At 34.8% G+C, this 15,340-nt stretch overlaps 3 protein-coding genes across 4 annotated transcripts in view; 2 read left to right on the forward strand and 1 right to left on the reverse strand.

The window, feature by feature from the left end:
* Window positions 1-15,340, reverse strand: part of Rpn2 (Regulatory particle non-ATPase 2) — a 62,557-nt gene that overhangs the window by 39,053 nt on the left and 8,164 nt on the right. The window contains exons 9-10 of the mRNA XM_077420953.1: window positions 5,132-5,347; window positions 4,176-4,240 (exon numbers count right to left, since the gene is read on the reverse strand). Of these exons, the coding sequence (XP_077277079.1) occupies window positions 4,176-4,240; window positions 5,132-5,347 (281 nt within the window). The remainder of the gene's footprint in view (window positions 1-4,175; window positions 4,241-5,131; window positions 5,348-15,340) is intronic.
* LOC143905508 (pancreatic triacylglycerol lipase-like) lies at window positions 5,246-10,827 on the forward strand. Of its 2 annotated transcripts, none has more exons than XM_077420964.1 (7): window positions 5,246-5,375; window positions 8,790-8,958; window positions 9,030-9,178; window positions 9,535-9,783; window positions 10,057-10,233; window positions 10,309-10,420; window positions 10,561-10,824. In XM_077420964.1, exons 2-7 carry the CDS (start codon window positions 8,858-8,860, stop codon window positions 10,616-10,618), a joined length of 846 nt encoding a protein of 281 aa, XP_077277090.1. In that variant the 5' UTR covers window positions 5,246-5,375; window positions 8,790-8,857; the 3' UTR covers window positions 10,619-10,824. The 2 variants fall into 2 exon arrangements, with proteins under 2 accessions (XP_077277090.1, XP_077277089.1); XM_077420963.1 differs by lacking the exon at window positions 5,246-5,375 and adding an exon at window positions 5,708-6,737 and having other exon boundaries at window positions 10,561-10,827.
* On the forward strand, window positions 11,745-14,981 carry LOC143905519 (pancreatic triacylglycerol lipase-like). Its single transcript, XM_077420978.1, has 7 exons — window positions 11,745-11,850; window positions 12,100-12,268; window positions 12,403-12,551; window positions 13,495-13,740; window positions 14,105-14,296; window positions 14,379-14,502; window positions 14,694-14,981. The coding sequence occupies exons 1-7, from the start codon at window positions 11,805-11,807 to the stop codon at window positions 14,749-14,751; spliced, it is 984 nt and encodes a 327-aa protein (XP_077277104.1). The 5' UTR covers window positions 11,745-11,804; the 3' UTR covers window positions 14,752-14,981.

The following is a 15,340-nucleotide window of genomic DNA, read 5'->3' on the forward strand; positions in this document are numbered from 1 at the left end:
TCTCTCTTCTCGCTCTCTTATCGATTATCCCTAAACAAGTCGTATACGGGTCGAATAGATAAAAGATAAAGCCGAGACGATTTACTAATCAATGTCTGTCGAAATCTCGGTCATTACACTTGAATTGATAACGTCTGCGCTCTTTAACTGGCTACTTTCTATTAAAAAATCAACAGTTCAAAACACACTATTAAAGACGTCTAGAAAAATTTTCTTCTTAATAAAATTATCTTTCTTTACTTTCTTTTAATGCTCAGTAAAATAAAATTTTACCTTCTTCGCAACAAAAAAGATTATTGTCCACGTCTTCATTTTTTCACTTAATAAAACTTCGAAACTGAATTTCACGATAAATATTTTGTAAATCTTCTTTTATGTGCTAAAAATTGTAAAATATGACATTTTCTGAAAGAGTTCATGAGAATAAAAGAGAAGCAACTGAAAACTTGTTCAGATACATTTTAGTATGAATAGAACTACAATCCTACATGTCTCTTTCTTAGTCCGGAAAAACCCGGCAACACTTACTACAGCAAGACAGGAAAAGTAAAAACGACGCACAAAAGAAGAAAATAACGCACGTCTCCTCTACATCATGCGCACGAGAATGGTGGATTCCTTTCTCCTTGACAATATTGAATCGCTTAATATATATAAGAGAACGTACGTGCTATTCCATAAAATAAAAAATGGGTTAAATTATTTTTCTAGTAGCTCATCTTGTCAGTTCTGATTTGTTTTACAAATTACGAGATTGTGGGATAGCGCACTTATACATGCAGTCTCCAAACTAATAATTTGAAGACTGGAGGTAAAGGAAATCTTTTATGAAAAAATAAGATGAAATCGTCGCGCGGATAAAATTTCTTCATATTTTTGAGAAAAATGACTTGGGTGATTTTCAGTAGCAACTTTCTAATAAAAGTTCATTTTCTCACAAAAACGACTTTCTGCCAGATAGCTCACTCCCCCATTGGGCCACTCGATTGTTTCACGTCTTGTCGAGCACGAATAAACTCCTTCGGCTTTCATTGACTACCGCCGACGCAATAACGCATCCTCCATGGAGCGGGGATATTTCTACCCTGGAGCTCATCTCATAAAACTGCAAGCCTTGTACGCGAGACGGCGCGGCGCCTCGGGATATATGAGGTAAGAAAGGATTATTCCCAGTCGATTTAAAGTAAAAATAGGACGCGAAAGAACCATTAAATCTTTTTGATCTTCAATAAAAGCTGGAAAATATTAACCTGGAGTTTAAATTAACTTCAAAAGTGGAAAAATTTAAATTTATATAATCAGACATAAAAGCCTTAAAAAATTAGGTTTATCTTCCTTTCAAATTTAAATTGAGTTAAAAACTAAAAAAATTATAATATTTAAACGGGATAAATTTCAATAAGAAAACCGTAAAAAATGCTTTTCAATAAAATAAAGCCTTAACCCCATTTTAGACTTAAAATTTATTATGAAATCATAAACATAATAGTATAAAATAGAATTTTGTATATTAAGAACATTTTCTAATTATTATCGATTATCACAAGTTTTACAATTTCAAGAAAAATATTAATTCCACAAATTGTTAGGTTAATTTAATTAAAAATAAGAAAAAATAGTTCAACCTATAATTAATAAATATATTTTCACAAAAAAAATTTCTAAAAATTTAAATCAACTTGCAAGATCAGATATTTAAGACATTTTATCATCAAAACCATTTTTTTCCCCAAAAATTATATACCAAACTTATAACACCGAAAATAATTAAGGAAGAAGATTTTGTAATATCGCAAATTTCTCCTTTATGCTTAAAAGACAAAGAGATTATAAACTAAAGGGATTGCTACACTCTCGGATCCAAGAGTAAGAGAGGAAAAAAGAGGAAAATTTGAGTCCATTTGTGAGAACCCGGCCTTCCTGAAATTGCAATCTGAATGTAGAAAAATGGAGCGTAGTACAGTTTGCGGTATATAACTTATTCAATAGGTCGGCCTCTATTCACCGCGGCTAGCGAAAAGGAGTAATGGCGATAATCTCGAAAGAAACAGAAATGTGGAAAATGTGAAAGAGAAATGTGGGAGGATCGAGAGAAACGCGAGAGAGGAATAATATATAAAAACGCATCACATCTCATTCGAAATTAACATGAAGAGCTTGCACGAGTTGCACGTAAACAAAGCAAACAAACTCAGACAAGCGTGTGACCTGTACACAAATATTGCCTGCACGGTGTTCTAGATTCCCGTGTTCCTTTATCCATGAACTCTTTGGCTCATTTCCTGACTTTACGTCGACGTAAAACATGAGACGTGCGTCTTATACCCTTTGACATGTAAAATCTAAAAGACCTCGCATTCGCGAACTGATAACGAAACAAACGTTCCTCGTTCAAGAAAGAACTTGTTTAACGTTGAAATATATAATAGATCCGTCCCATTTCTTAAAACGTAATTTCGATTCCTCGAATATTGTCGGATTTTGACATTTCGAAGAGAAAATATTTTCGAAATAAAGCGAAAGCGCTAACAAAATTTGGTTCAATTTCAAAACAAATTTAAACAGTTGTGAGTGGTTGCGGTTGGAAATGGCTAGGTGAAAAGCAAATTTACACACTCGTGCCGCGAATAATGATATTCCGTTTGTTATCTCATGTTAACAATTGCAAATCAACTGTCGATCACGGACAACTGTTTAAACTTGCCCGTGTACCAACGTCACTTTCGTCCCATTGCTAAACTACATGTGTCCTCGAAATTTCAAACCTTGAAAAATAATCGTCCTTGAAAAATAACTGACACTCAGGAGAAATGCATACAAAACGCCTGAAAATTGAAATGTTTCTCGCGATTCTTACACCAATCCGGAATCGATTTCTCGCCTCAATGGAAACGTCTATTTACTCTGTCAAGTGATTAAAAATCAGATTAAAAGTAAAGAGAATATTTGAGTGTTAAATATAATAATAAAACAAAACAAAGAAAGACTATCAGGTTGAAAATAAAAGAATTTCCAGGCAAATTAAGCTTCGACAGAAAAATTAAGTGGCAAAATTATATTCTCCAGTCAAGGAAATTTTAACAGAACTAAAGTTCAACAGAATTTTAATTCAAAGCTTTGTTACAAAGATATGCAATGTAAAAAAAAACTGAAACAATGTGTTGAGAAAGAAACACTATGAAAAAGCCGTCTCCAAATTATGATGCGTCTGCAATTAAAAGAACGTCCAGCGGTAATATGGGCACGCTTTAGATGGTAAAACAATCCGCATTTTATTTTATTCACGTCATGTATTATAACACGGAATCTGCGTCTTTAAACGTTGCGTGTAAACGATATCTTACGCTATGTATTCTCTAATTGTAAGTGAAAAGGCGGCACCTTTATTTATAGTGTTTATTTACTCTCGTACTTTTCGTCGCAGTGTTTTATCGGTCGGAATGTCTCAAAATATCTCTGCAATCGATCGCGATAAGCTCGTGGGTTACTGTAGATTAGTATGAATGCATTCCTATGACGTCGGTATCGAAACTTTTCAACACCTTTTATACTCGGCGCAGATATACACTCATATAGTGCCTTTGAGATTGCTTGATTACTGCTTGTTTTAACGTGACAACGTTTGGATAAACTTTATTATTCCAATCGACTGATTTCGTTTCAATGTTTACAACCGATGTTATTAAAAAGGAGGAATTAACAATTAATTTTTTTACGCGTTAAACACATGTAAATGAATATCCGATATATTGATTCCTCGTCTATTTAATATTCAATCAATTTTACAACGAGGATTAACATAATCGATACGAGGATTAACATAAATAATTATCTGCCGCAGGAGTTGATGCAGAACACACGTCGACAAAAATTAATATCATGATAAATTCATTTTTCTGAGAATAATTAACGATGATCGATGTTATTTGAAAGTAAATCAATGTGTTTTTGCATTCCCTCTTTTATGCAAAATCACAACAGAAAAGATTAAAGCTTCGTTATTTTTGGGCATTGGATAAGTTAGTATACGCTCGCGAGCACGCCAAATATGATTTCAGTTCGGCTCTGAAAAGAGATCGAAAGCCGCGGAGTCCGCAAACGCGCGGAATTTTCGCATTCTTCGGTTACGTTAAATTCCATTTTGCGGAATTGGGTAACTTTGCAAAGGTACTCACCGGAACAGCAGGAAGCCCAGACCCGTAACCGCGGCTCGTCGAACGTCATCGTTAACATCAGAAACCTGTTACAACAAAAAAGATCCGCGGATACAGCGTGTACCGCAGAAAATTCAACCTGCCGTCTCTTTGAGTTGAAATCGACAGAACCCATCTGTCTCTCGAATTAAATCAAAATCAGTGTGCAAAATATGTGTATTTATTCAAAATGGCTTCTCATCTAAATCTATTTAAATATTAATAATAATACTTTATCACCGAGAAAGAAAACACGCTAAAACATTTATAGATCATTCTATGCATAAGAAACCAATAATGAAATAATAAATTAGATAGTGATAAAATAACGATATAAATTAGAGATAACAAGAATCGAAAAAGATTCTTTCTAAATAAAGAAATAAAATATACTCTCTAAATCTCATCGAGTGGTTTCGCAACATAATATATTACAGTGATTGCGATAGTCACTCCAAAAGAGAGGGTTGTCACTCTAAATTGAATAAATACGGGCATTCATAAGGTAAGAGTGAACTTTTCGCTCAAATTTTAGAGCAACTGCTCTACTGGAGTGATATGATCTCATTCTAAAGCTATATTGAGTCACGATTCACCAAAGATCAACTGATAAATGATTCTAATAGAGTAAAATTTTCCACTCAAAATTGTAGAGTGATATAATTCACTCCTATATATATGGTCACTGATCTACTGCACTCAAAAAGAATGCCCTTTCACTCAAATAGAGTACGATTTCACTCTATAACTTGTAGAGTGCAATTTAACTATTTCTTAGAGTGACGAATCACAGGCTCAATTTTCACTTTTCGTTACACTTGTATTTCACTCGTTTTGAGTGATACTTCACTCTTTGACTTTTAAAAAGTATACCAACCGAATACATTGATAAAAATACGGAATCTACAGGGAGTACGTATCAAAATATAAACACTTACGGCAACGTGTAGGAGTTTGCGGATGGCTTGGTTGTTTCCGGTGCCGCAATAAGCCATTGCCAGGGTGTACATACCGCTCCTACGCAAGATCGGATCCTTGTCGGCGCACAAAGACGTCACTAGAAGATCAGCTTCCTCGAGGCGGCCGTACATCGTGAAGGCGATACCGACCGCCAAGCCACGCAAGATCTTCTCGTGCTGCGTCTCTTGGGCGTACTGGAACAGCAAAAAGCCTCGTAAAAAGGTGGATATTCGGCTAAATATCGAAACCGAGAATATCTTTTCTTTACTCGATGAACGCAAAGAAGGTAATAATCTAGTAATGTTTTAGCTTCGCAATAGTCAATAGAACAGCTGCGCGCTCTCATAAATACATACCATGGCCTTCGATATTAATACGAAATTATTTTTCTAACTAATAAGATGTGATAAAAGCGTTTACGTCTTATTGTCGTATTTACGTTTAAAAATTGCCTCGCTTTAGAGATTATTTCTATTCAGTTATCCAAATTGAAATTTAATGTTATTCTACAAAAAAATTCTATAAAAAATTAATGTTATTCTATAAAAAAATCTCTAAAAAAAAACTTTAGAAAAATCTTCAATAGTTACAAATTAATATTTTTCGATTCTCATGCGAAGAAAAACTTTCCTTATTGGTATATAAAATAATTTTCCCCTATAATCCTTCTTTTTGTTTCTGAAAATTTAGTTCCGTCGAGTTGCGTGCTTTTAACGCTAAATGATCCGCATTTATTTCGCACGGATCTGCAATTAATGCGCGCTGGCCGGTTTTTGCAGAAGATCGAGATATACTTGTGCGTTACTTAATCACAGCCGCTGGGATACATTATGGTACCCGTAATGGATAATTCGATTAAACCGACCGACTAGTGGCAAGTTATGATTCATTTAGCATCGACCTGCTGCTGCTTGCAGCGGTGACCGGCAGCGACAAAAGTTAAAGCTCGTTTCAGCCGCGCGTAAAACTACTTTCCGCGAGAAATGTTAAAACTAAAACGCGACTACGGTTTTCGGAGGCTCGAAGAGAAAAACTTTGTAGATTAATGCGCGAATAGCGTGAGAAAAAGAACAGCGAAATCATGTCTTTATCGGCCATTTCCCAGAAAAAATAAAGAGACTTATCTGAAATCATTTAATGTCAAAAGAACACAGATAAGTTCCTTTAAAAATACCTAATAAAATAAAATGATAATAAATCTTAAACCCAAATATTTTGTATCGAAACTAATATAAACTATAAAATTCCAAAAAAATATTCAGCGTCAAAACATCTTAAATTATTTAAAATTATATATTTCAGATTAAAAATCTTTTAATCAAGAGATTATAAGACAATTGCAAGCTGCCATTTCTGCAAATAAATGTTAACATCCAACTGCGTAATCATAAAACGGATTAATTAATCTCTTTCCGAAATGACGCATGTACTAATTGATACCCATTAACCGATATCAACGTCTTATCAAACTCAACGTGTAAATGGTCGTCGGCGAGCTATAAAAGAATCGTCAGCAAAATCGCAACGAAAATCAACGTATCGTGTCGATTACCGTGAAGATGGGTTCGCCAGCGATTGCAATCTGTGCGTAAAAAATAATTATTCTCAATTTTCGTCGTCGCGTATTCGTAAAGAAAATATAATAGTTTCTTAATTTTATTGAGTTGCATTTTGTGAAAAAAAAGTTATCCATTCGCGGAGAAAGAATATTTCTCTTCGATTTCGTGTCTTCGTGTGTCAAAAAATATAATTATTCTTCGTCTACAGTGTTGTCCATCGATATAATAGAAGGATTATCTTCCTGGGCTTCGTAATAAAAAAACTGTGCAAGTAGAAACTTGCAAATTGCTTCCTCATAGTTTTTAAGTGTGCAAGTAGAAACTTGAACATTGCTTCCTCATAGTTTTTAAGTGTGCAAATTATAAATTTGCACGTTGTTTAAGCAACATTTCATTTCGCTCATAAACTTTCCTCTTTTGAGCTTTTTTATACATAATTATTTGTAGATATTTATTAATTTGGCTTCCTCATAGAGAAAACTTTATGAGCGAAATAAAATGTTGCTTAAGCAACGTGCAAATTTATAATTTGCATACTTAAAAATTGTAAGAAAATAATGTTCAAATTTATAATTTGCACACTTAAAAACTATGAGGAAGCAATGTGCAAATTTCTACTTGCACGCTTTTTTTTATTCTGATAAGCTTTATTACGACTAATATCTGTTATACTAATATCTGTTATACTATTACAAAAATCAATTAAATAAGAGTTAACGTGATATAAGACGGCAAACATCGCCATAATGAGCGTCGTGTCGTCAAGTTGGCGACAACATTGCTCGTAGTTGAACTCTTTAAATCATGCCCCGATCTTGACTTAATTGTTTAGATCATACCCCGATCTTGGATCATGATCCGATCTAGACTTCTAGGCAATTAAGCCAAAAATATAATCCTCTTCTAAAAAGAAGATGTCATCGACACTCGAATCTATCAAAATATTGTCGCTTTTCCGCGATGCCGATTGGTTCTCTTAATTGTTGCGCTTACTTCATGAGCGGCTGTCATGGCATATTTTGACAGTTGTGTGGTTAATAGTGTAAAAGCCCCCGCACAATCAAAAATATAAAAAACAAGGAACAGATATTAGCGATTAAGAATAAGAAATCAGGAATAAAGCTGGTGCAGCATCATTAATACACGGCTTCCGATAAATTAAAAATCTATTGCCTTTGTTTTTCGTGCGTCCAGCTTTATTCCTAATTCCTTGGTCCTAATCGCTAATATCTGTTCCTTGTTTCTTATATTTCTCATTGTGCGGAGGCCTTAATAATAGTAACAGTGAAATATTAAAGAGATGAATAGCGCGCGCGCAGCGCGCGTCTGTGATGTATCTAGTAAGGATGCGTTCGGAAACGTTACCCGGGTACAACGGAAATACTCTCTTCTTCTAATTCGCTAAGATAGAAAAAGAAAACAGTATACTCGTGTGTACTCGGGTGACGTTTCCGAACGCAGCCTAAAACTATAAATAGCCTGATATTTCAATATTTGCCACACATATTTCTAAAAAAATTATGGACCTTTGATCGCGTATAAAAATAAATCTAATCAACCAAATCTTAAAAAATGATATATAAAATAGGGGTAGAAAAAAACTGAAAAATATAATAGAATTAGAAATAGATCGATATCTCAAATTGAGAAAGCTATACAGCGTAAAACACACTTTTCTGAAAAATGAAAATCCCCCTAAAATCCATACCGGTCGACGAATTTTAAGAAAATTAAAAGAGAACATACTTTCTATGATACTCTATTTGTGTGCAAAATTTCAACCCGGTATCTAAAAAATTGTAGCAGTAGATGCGTGTACAAAAAATCCGTACACACATACACACACATACATACTTCTGGACATTTTCTACTAATGTGTTTTCTTATTTTTAGACATTTTGGAACATTCTAAACCTATTTCCATCAAAATCTCGAAAAAAAATTTTTTCCACCATCACAAACCTTCCTCTATGAGGAAGCAAAAGAACAAAATATTCTTGGATTTCGCGTAAATCTATAACGGATTTAATTCCATTTTGTGAAGAATCACTTTAGACCAACATACTTTTGCCTGCAGTGTATCCCACTCTATTAGCGTCCCTCGCGTCGAATCCAAACTACACGCTCTTCGCTGACGATCGTGGGATGTCACACATAATCGACACCAGCGAATCTGTACTTACACAGAGCGACATCGAGGAGCTCAGTGAAGCCGCCCTTAAAACCACCTTCCTGTTATACACTCGGTAAATATATTCAAAATACTGATGCAAAATTGCAATGAAGATCACGGTTTCTAATCGGCTTTCCTCTTTAGGAATCGACATGCCGGACACCCAATTGTCATCAATGATAAGGATAGCGTGAGGAAGAGTTCCTGGAATCCTACTCATCCGACTCGTATTGTCACTCATGGATGGCGAGGTGACATAAACCCTGGATCGGCTTGCGCCTTGATTCGAAACGGTAAGATCAATCTTAATAACTTAAATAACTGAATCCTTGCACTTTCCAGGATCTTCAATATAATTTTTCTTTAATATAGTTTTCTCCGTCCCTTTACTTTAGCTTTAAATTCCTGAACTTTTAATGCTGTAAATTCTGTAAATTTAATTTTCTATATGGTTTCCCCGATTCCTTAATATAGAATCATTGTTTCTCTCTCCTCGTTACTTTCAATTCTCTGATCTTCGGGATTCCGTAAATTCTCAAACATAATTTGAATTTCTGAACTCTCGGATTCCACGCGCCGTTCGTTCTTAGTGTGCTCCGAGTTTCAGCTAATTTCTATTTTATTAATATTTCCTCTTTGATATTCTCAGCTTATCTCAACGTCGGTGATTATAACGTCATCCTCGTCGACTGGAGCAAGGCGGCCGGAAATATCTGGTACTGGAAAGTCACACAGAGTGTGCCACTAGTGGCGCAACGCGTGACAGAATTAATAGACTTTCTGGAGAGCGAAGCAGGTCTGGATCCTTCCAAAACCAGAGTAGTAGGACATTCTCTGGGAGGACATGTCGCCGGTCTCGCCGCTCGAAATACAAGAGGCGAAATTGCTGAGGCAATAGGTAAGTCTAATAAAAATCATTGAGAAGAAGAAAAAACCAGTTTAAAAATAAATAATAATACAATCAAGAGCTTTCAAAATCTTAAAAAAAAAAAGGAATGAGAAAGAAACGACGTTTTCGAAAAAACTGTTCGTGAAAATAGTAAGATATATAAAGGATAACAATAAATATAAATGAAAAGAAAAAGCCTCGATAAACTTGGGAATCTTAAAATATTTCTGTGAATTTTAGCTAAAAATTCCTCAATCTGATAAAACAGAATCCGATTTGCAGCTTTAGATCCCGCGAGACCCTGGTTCGAGTCGAAAAAACCGGGAGAGAGAGTGGACAAATCGGATGCAGCTCGGGTCCACGTGATTCACACGAGTACTCTGGGTCTAGCAGAATCAATAGGTGACGCCGACTTTTATCCGAATGGAGGCAAGAATCAACCAGGATGCAATGTAATCGGTAAATAAAGCTTGCTATCGAACCGCCGAAATCAACATCGCGTGCTCATTAATTAAAGCGGTAATTAATTCGCAGCGCTCGCATGCGCGCACTCGAGGTCTTACGAGTACTACGCCGAGTCCATCCTGAATCCCACGGGCTTCCGCGCCGGGAACGTGTTCATGGGTGGACCGTCCCTCGATCCGAAGTGAGTATCTCTCGGTGTCATCTTATTTTCCAATATAAATAAACATTCGTTCTCTTTCAAAACGCAGCGTCATCCATTGCCCATTCACGCGAATTGGCCGAGACGTTAATTGATCCGTTTATCGTTTGTGTCATTTTCAGCGCACGTGGAGAGTATATTCTAGAGACTGCCAAAGAACCACCGTTCGCACTCGGATGACAACGTCGACACTACTATCGTTATATATTTAATATTTTTATATTGCATATATGTACATCTACAATATTAAAAAATAAATTTTTTTGCAAACACAGATTAAAAATGGGCATGAATTGGTCTAATATTAAAATCCTAGATTGATCCTATACAACATTAAATCTTTGTGATGATTATTCACCGATTGTTGAGAGACTTCCACATAACTAAGATTTCCCGTTTATTTTTGTCTATTTACTTATTTTTATTTATTGGCTATCTTTTTTCCGTTCTCTACATGTGATGCTTCATGGTGACTATTACGAGGTTGTCTGTTTGATGAGTAGATTACACTTATCATGTAACACAAATGCGAGTTATTAATTTGTTAGTTAATTCCTTTAATCTTTTTTCTTTTATTTAAAAGTCAATTTCGTAATATGCCATTAGTTGATCTTTTTAACCAAATTCGCAGCCGACCACTGGTTTAAAGAACATAACTACATTTTCACTACTATTTTGCGTCGTTTCAAAATTATAATTATATATTTGTAATTGTTATACACACTTCGCTTTAACATCGGCGTTTGCCTTATAATTTTAATCAGAATCCTTTACGTATTTTTTTTTAAATAATCTACTCAACATTTCCGTCATAATTTACAATAAAGTTAACTAAAATTACGTCCTACTTAAGGCCATTGCACGTAACAAAGTTTTAGTCATAATCGAAAGACCGTAAGAAAATAAACCAATCACAGTCAATTATTCTCCTCGATCTCGAAGAATAATCAAGTGTGATTGGTCTATTTTCTTACGGCCTTACGATTATGACTAAAACTTTGTTACATGCAATGACCTTTAGTTGAAGCTCTTTATCACTACTGTATCATCATTTTTATCGACAGAAAAATTCTCTTTCTATCTTGCCATTAGATATCAGAATACTTGAAATTATCAAAATAGAAGTTTTGTTTACACTAGCATTATATCTAAGCTATTTTTCTTGAAGAAAATGGATATCTGATTATAATCATCAATTTTCTACAATCTTTTTTTAATTAATCTCCATTCCAACTTGATTGACACCTATGATTTATGATAGCTAACGATATCATCAATATTATCAACGACTTATCGATCACGCCACCGAATAGACGTCTATCTGCAAACTATAAAAGACAAGGTAAATCTGCATCTTTAATGAATCATGAAGATTATTTCAAAGATGATCGCTACGCCGGCAATCGTATTATGTACGTAAAGAATTAGTTACCTTCGAATTACATAATTAAATATTCATGAAAAAAGAGACTATTCTTGGACTTATATAGTTACATGCGAAAAAAAATATTATCTTTCAATTTCGCAGTTTCAAAAAGATATATTTATATTCGCAGTTGTATAAAAAAAAAGTATTCTCAGATTCTACATAAATTTGTAGCGTATTTAATTATATCTTCAAAACTAAATACTTTAAACTAATAGATGTCTGTTGCTTGCAGTGTATCCCACTTTGTTGACGTCTATTGCGACAAATCTTAATTATACGATTTTCGTCAATCACGGAAAAACAATAAATCTGATCAATATTAATGAACCTCAATTTACGCAGGCAGAACTCGAAGAGATCGAGGAATCCGCTAAAAAAACCACTTTCTATTTGTATACTCGGTAATGTATATATCCGAGATATATAGTAATTTATAATGTATATCCGAATAATTTATATGTATAATATAATATATACTGGCGCAACATCGTAATTACGAAAAATATCGCTTTTAGATCAATTTCTTCTTCTTTAGAAACAACCCGCTAATTGGACAACAGCTATTTATCGACGATCTGGATAGTGTGAAGAAGAGTTTTTGGAATCCTGGTCATCCCACTCGACTGGTCACTCATGGATGGATAGGAAATTGTGAGGGAGCTGCTTGCACCCAGATTCGAGACGGTATAGAGTTGTTATTAACCCATTAAATCTCCTAGAAAACCCCTACGCGTTTTTCTGTTTTATATCTTTGCAACTCGAGTCTCACAAATAAAAATTTTTAGACCGCAAATGATATTTAGGAGTAAAAAAATTGCTCTTTCTAAAAATCTAGTCGGCGATGGAATGAGATATCTGGGGAAAAGAAGATATAAAGGTTGGAAAAAAAGGTAAAAAAAAATAAGTGACCTCTGTCTTCACATTGACAAATATTCAATTAACAAATAATTTCGTTTACTTTTTTTAGTAGAATTTTTGTTATAGATCTTAGATATCTTGGACTTAAATATGTAACAATTATATCGATTTATTCTAATACTCAAAAAGGTAGTCAAAATTATTTATTAGTTGAATATTTGTTAATAAAAAATCAGAGGTTATTTACTCTTTTTTTACCTCTATTTTCAACTTTTACATCTTTTCTTTTTCTTTCCACCCCATCGCCGACTAGATTTTCGGAAAAAGCAACTCTTTTTACCCCTAAATATCAATATTGCGGTCTAAAATTTTTTATTAGAAAAGTTACAAGGATTTAGAGTTACAAAGATTTAAAACAGAAAAGCGCGTAGAGACCACTTAGAACTTAATCTTAATTGCTTCTGAATCTTCGTTTCTTTGAATTTTTACTTTTTCTCTCACTTTGTTTTTAAATTTTGGAACTTTTAATTTTCAAATTTAATGTTCTTTGATTTCCTGATTCTTTAAAACATATATCTAATTCTTATTTTTCTCTCCTTATTTTCAATTTTCTATTTCTTTAAAATATTGTTCTTTTTATATATATATACAAATCCTCAAATTTTATTTAGATATATAATCTCCTAAATTATGTAAGCATGAATTGTTTTAGTGTTTCAAAAGCCTCGGTGATTAATTTCTATTAATATCATCACGTTAATATCTTCAGCTTATCTCAATGTTAGCGATTACAACGTTATCATGATCGATTGGCGAGAAGCAGCTAAACATTTGTATTGGAAATCAGCAAGAAGTGTGCCATTCGTGTCGCAACGCGTGGCCTTTTTGATAGACTTCCTGGAGAACAATGCAGGTCTCGATCCTGACAGGACTACGGTAATCGGATACTCTTTAGGAGCGCATGTCGCCAGCCTCAGCGCTCGTTTCGCGACTAGCGAGATTGGCGAGGTAGTCGGTAAGTTCAGCGAAAAGCTTCCAATTCCTTAGGCCCAGTTTCACAGGTGTCGGTTAACTTTTAACCTTAGATTAACTCACTCTTCGTCTCCTTCTAATGTTTCCCTTATAACCATTTCTATCAATGTGGATTAACTTTAATCTCGGTTTAACTTAAATTACTTTTTATCGTTTTCTAATTTCGAAACTAGAAAAAGATAAAAAGTAAGTTAAACCGAGATTGAAGTTAATCTGTATTGATAGAAATGGATATTAGAAAGAGACGAAGAGTGAGTTAATTTAAGGTTAAAAGTTAACCGAAACATGTAAAACTGGGCCTAGTCAGCTATCTTAATCTGGGATCAAAATGAATTCCCGATCTACAGCTTTAGATCCTGCGGGACTTGCTTTCGAGTCCAAAGGACCAGGAAAAAGAGTGGACAAGTCAGACGCGGTTCTAGTACAAGTGATACATACTTGCACGAAAATTCTGAGCATAAAATCGGCGATCGGCACTTCCGATTTTTATCCCAATGGCGGTGAGGAGCAACCAGGATGCGGTCCAATCAGAGGGACCGGTAAATGAGACTTACCAACATCAGTCGATATCACTCGTTAATTCATTAATTAGTAAACTAATTTATCGTTAATAATTCGCAGGTGATTCCGAGGCGATAAACTGCGCGCACTCTAGGGCTTTCCTTTACTACGTCGAATCCATTGCAAACCCCACAGGTTTTCGTGCCGGAAACGTGTTCATGGGAGGACCATCCCTCGATCCAAAGTGAATATGATGTTCTTATTCTCCGATATGTATATTTATATTTTTTCAAAACATGGTACCACTCTTTTCCCTCCCCAATGCCTATTGTTTCTATTTCTGTTAATTAATCCAGAAATATCAGAAACTTTCGCGTTTTTCTTCATGTTAATTAATCGAGATGTTAATTAATTCGTTTATCGTGTCATTTTCAGCGCACATGGAAAGTACGTTCTACAAACTGCCAGCAAATCACCATTTGCACTCGGATAATAATTAATACCATTATTTTTGTACATATTCCTACATTTTTTGTATTCCTAATATTAAAATCATTTTTATAAACCTACTTCTCATATTATTTTACTGTTTTATTTAATCAGAATTACTTTTCTTTCGATCAAGAGACACGGTAGTGTCTCGCGCCAAGTACACGCGGAGCGAGACCGACCGTGACTCTTTTACGCGACGCGACGGGTTGCGAGTACCCGAGATGTTGAGATCTCGATAACGAGTGAACGGATCAAGTTCTAAGTAGGCTTGATCGATAGCTTGGGGTCCAATTAGGGGGGGGTTTCTCTCATAATATTCCGCTACGTGCCTTACGAGCGGAGATATTGCGACGCAAAGTTCAAATGTGAAAATTTATTTTTAAGATACTCCTCCTCCTCCTCCTAACGCCGCGATCTATCAGAGAAACGTCACTTTCACTTTTTCGACGCTGGCGGCGCAGGTATCGCCAGTTTCGATATCGCGCGCGTATTTCGAAATTAGGTCGATAGACTTATCGGTCAGAGGAAGATTTCTATTTAGGTAAATTAGGTATATATATATAATAAATATTGAGTCAACGGAAAAGAAG

Source organism: Temnothorax americanus, unplaced genomic scaffold (genome assembly GCF_048541705.1).
Source record: "Temnothorax americanus isolate GAGA-0224 unplaced genomic scaffold, ASM4854170v1 Scaffold63, whole genome shotgun sequence".
Classification (NCBI taxonomy): Eukaryota; Metazoa; Arthropoda; class Insecta; order Hymenoptera; family Formicidae; genus Temnothorax; species Temnothorax americanus.

Excerpts from the sequence above, each read along its gene's own strand:
- LOC143905508 (XM_077420963.1), top strand. The coding sequence starts at position 6,713 with ATGGGTTCGCCAGCGATTGCAATCT. Across the intron at positions 8,959-9,029 it reads ACCTTCCTGTTATACACTCG|GAATCGACATGCCGGACACC; the intron begins GTAAATATATTC and ends TTTCCTCTTTAG. Across the intron at positions 9,179-9,534 it reads TTGCGCCTTGATTCGAAACG|CTTATCTCAACGTCGGTGAT; the intron begins GTAAGATCAATC and ends TGATATTCTCAG.
- LOC143905519 (XM_077420978.1), top strand. The coding sequence starts at position 11,805 with ATGAAGATTATTTCAAAGATGATCGCTACGCCGGCAATCGTATTAT. Across the intron at positions 11,851-12,099 it reads TACGCCGGCAATCGTATTAT|TGTATCCCACTTTGTTGACG; the intron begins GTACGTAAAGAA and ends TGTTGCTTGCAG. Across the intron at positions 14,297-14,378 it reads CGGTCCAATCAGAGGGACCG|GTGATTCCGAGGCGATAAAC; the intron begins GTAAATGAGACT and ends AATAATTCGCAG.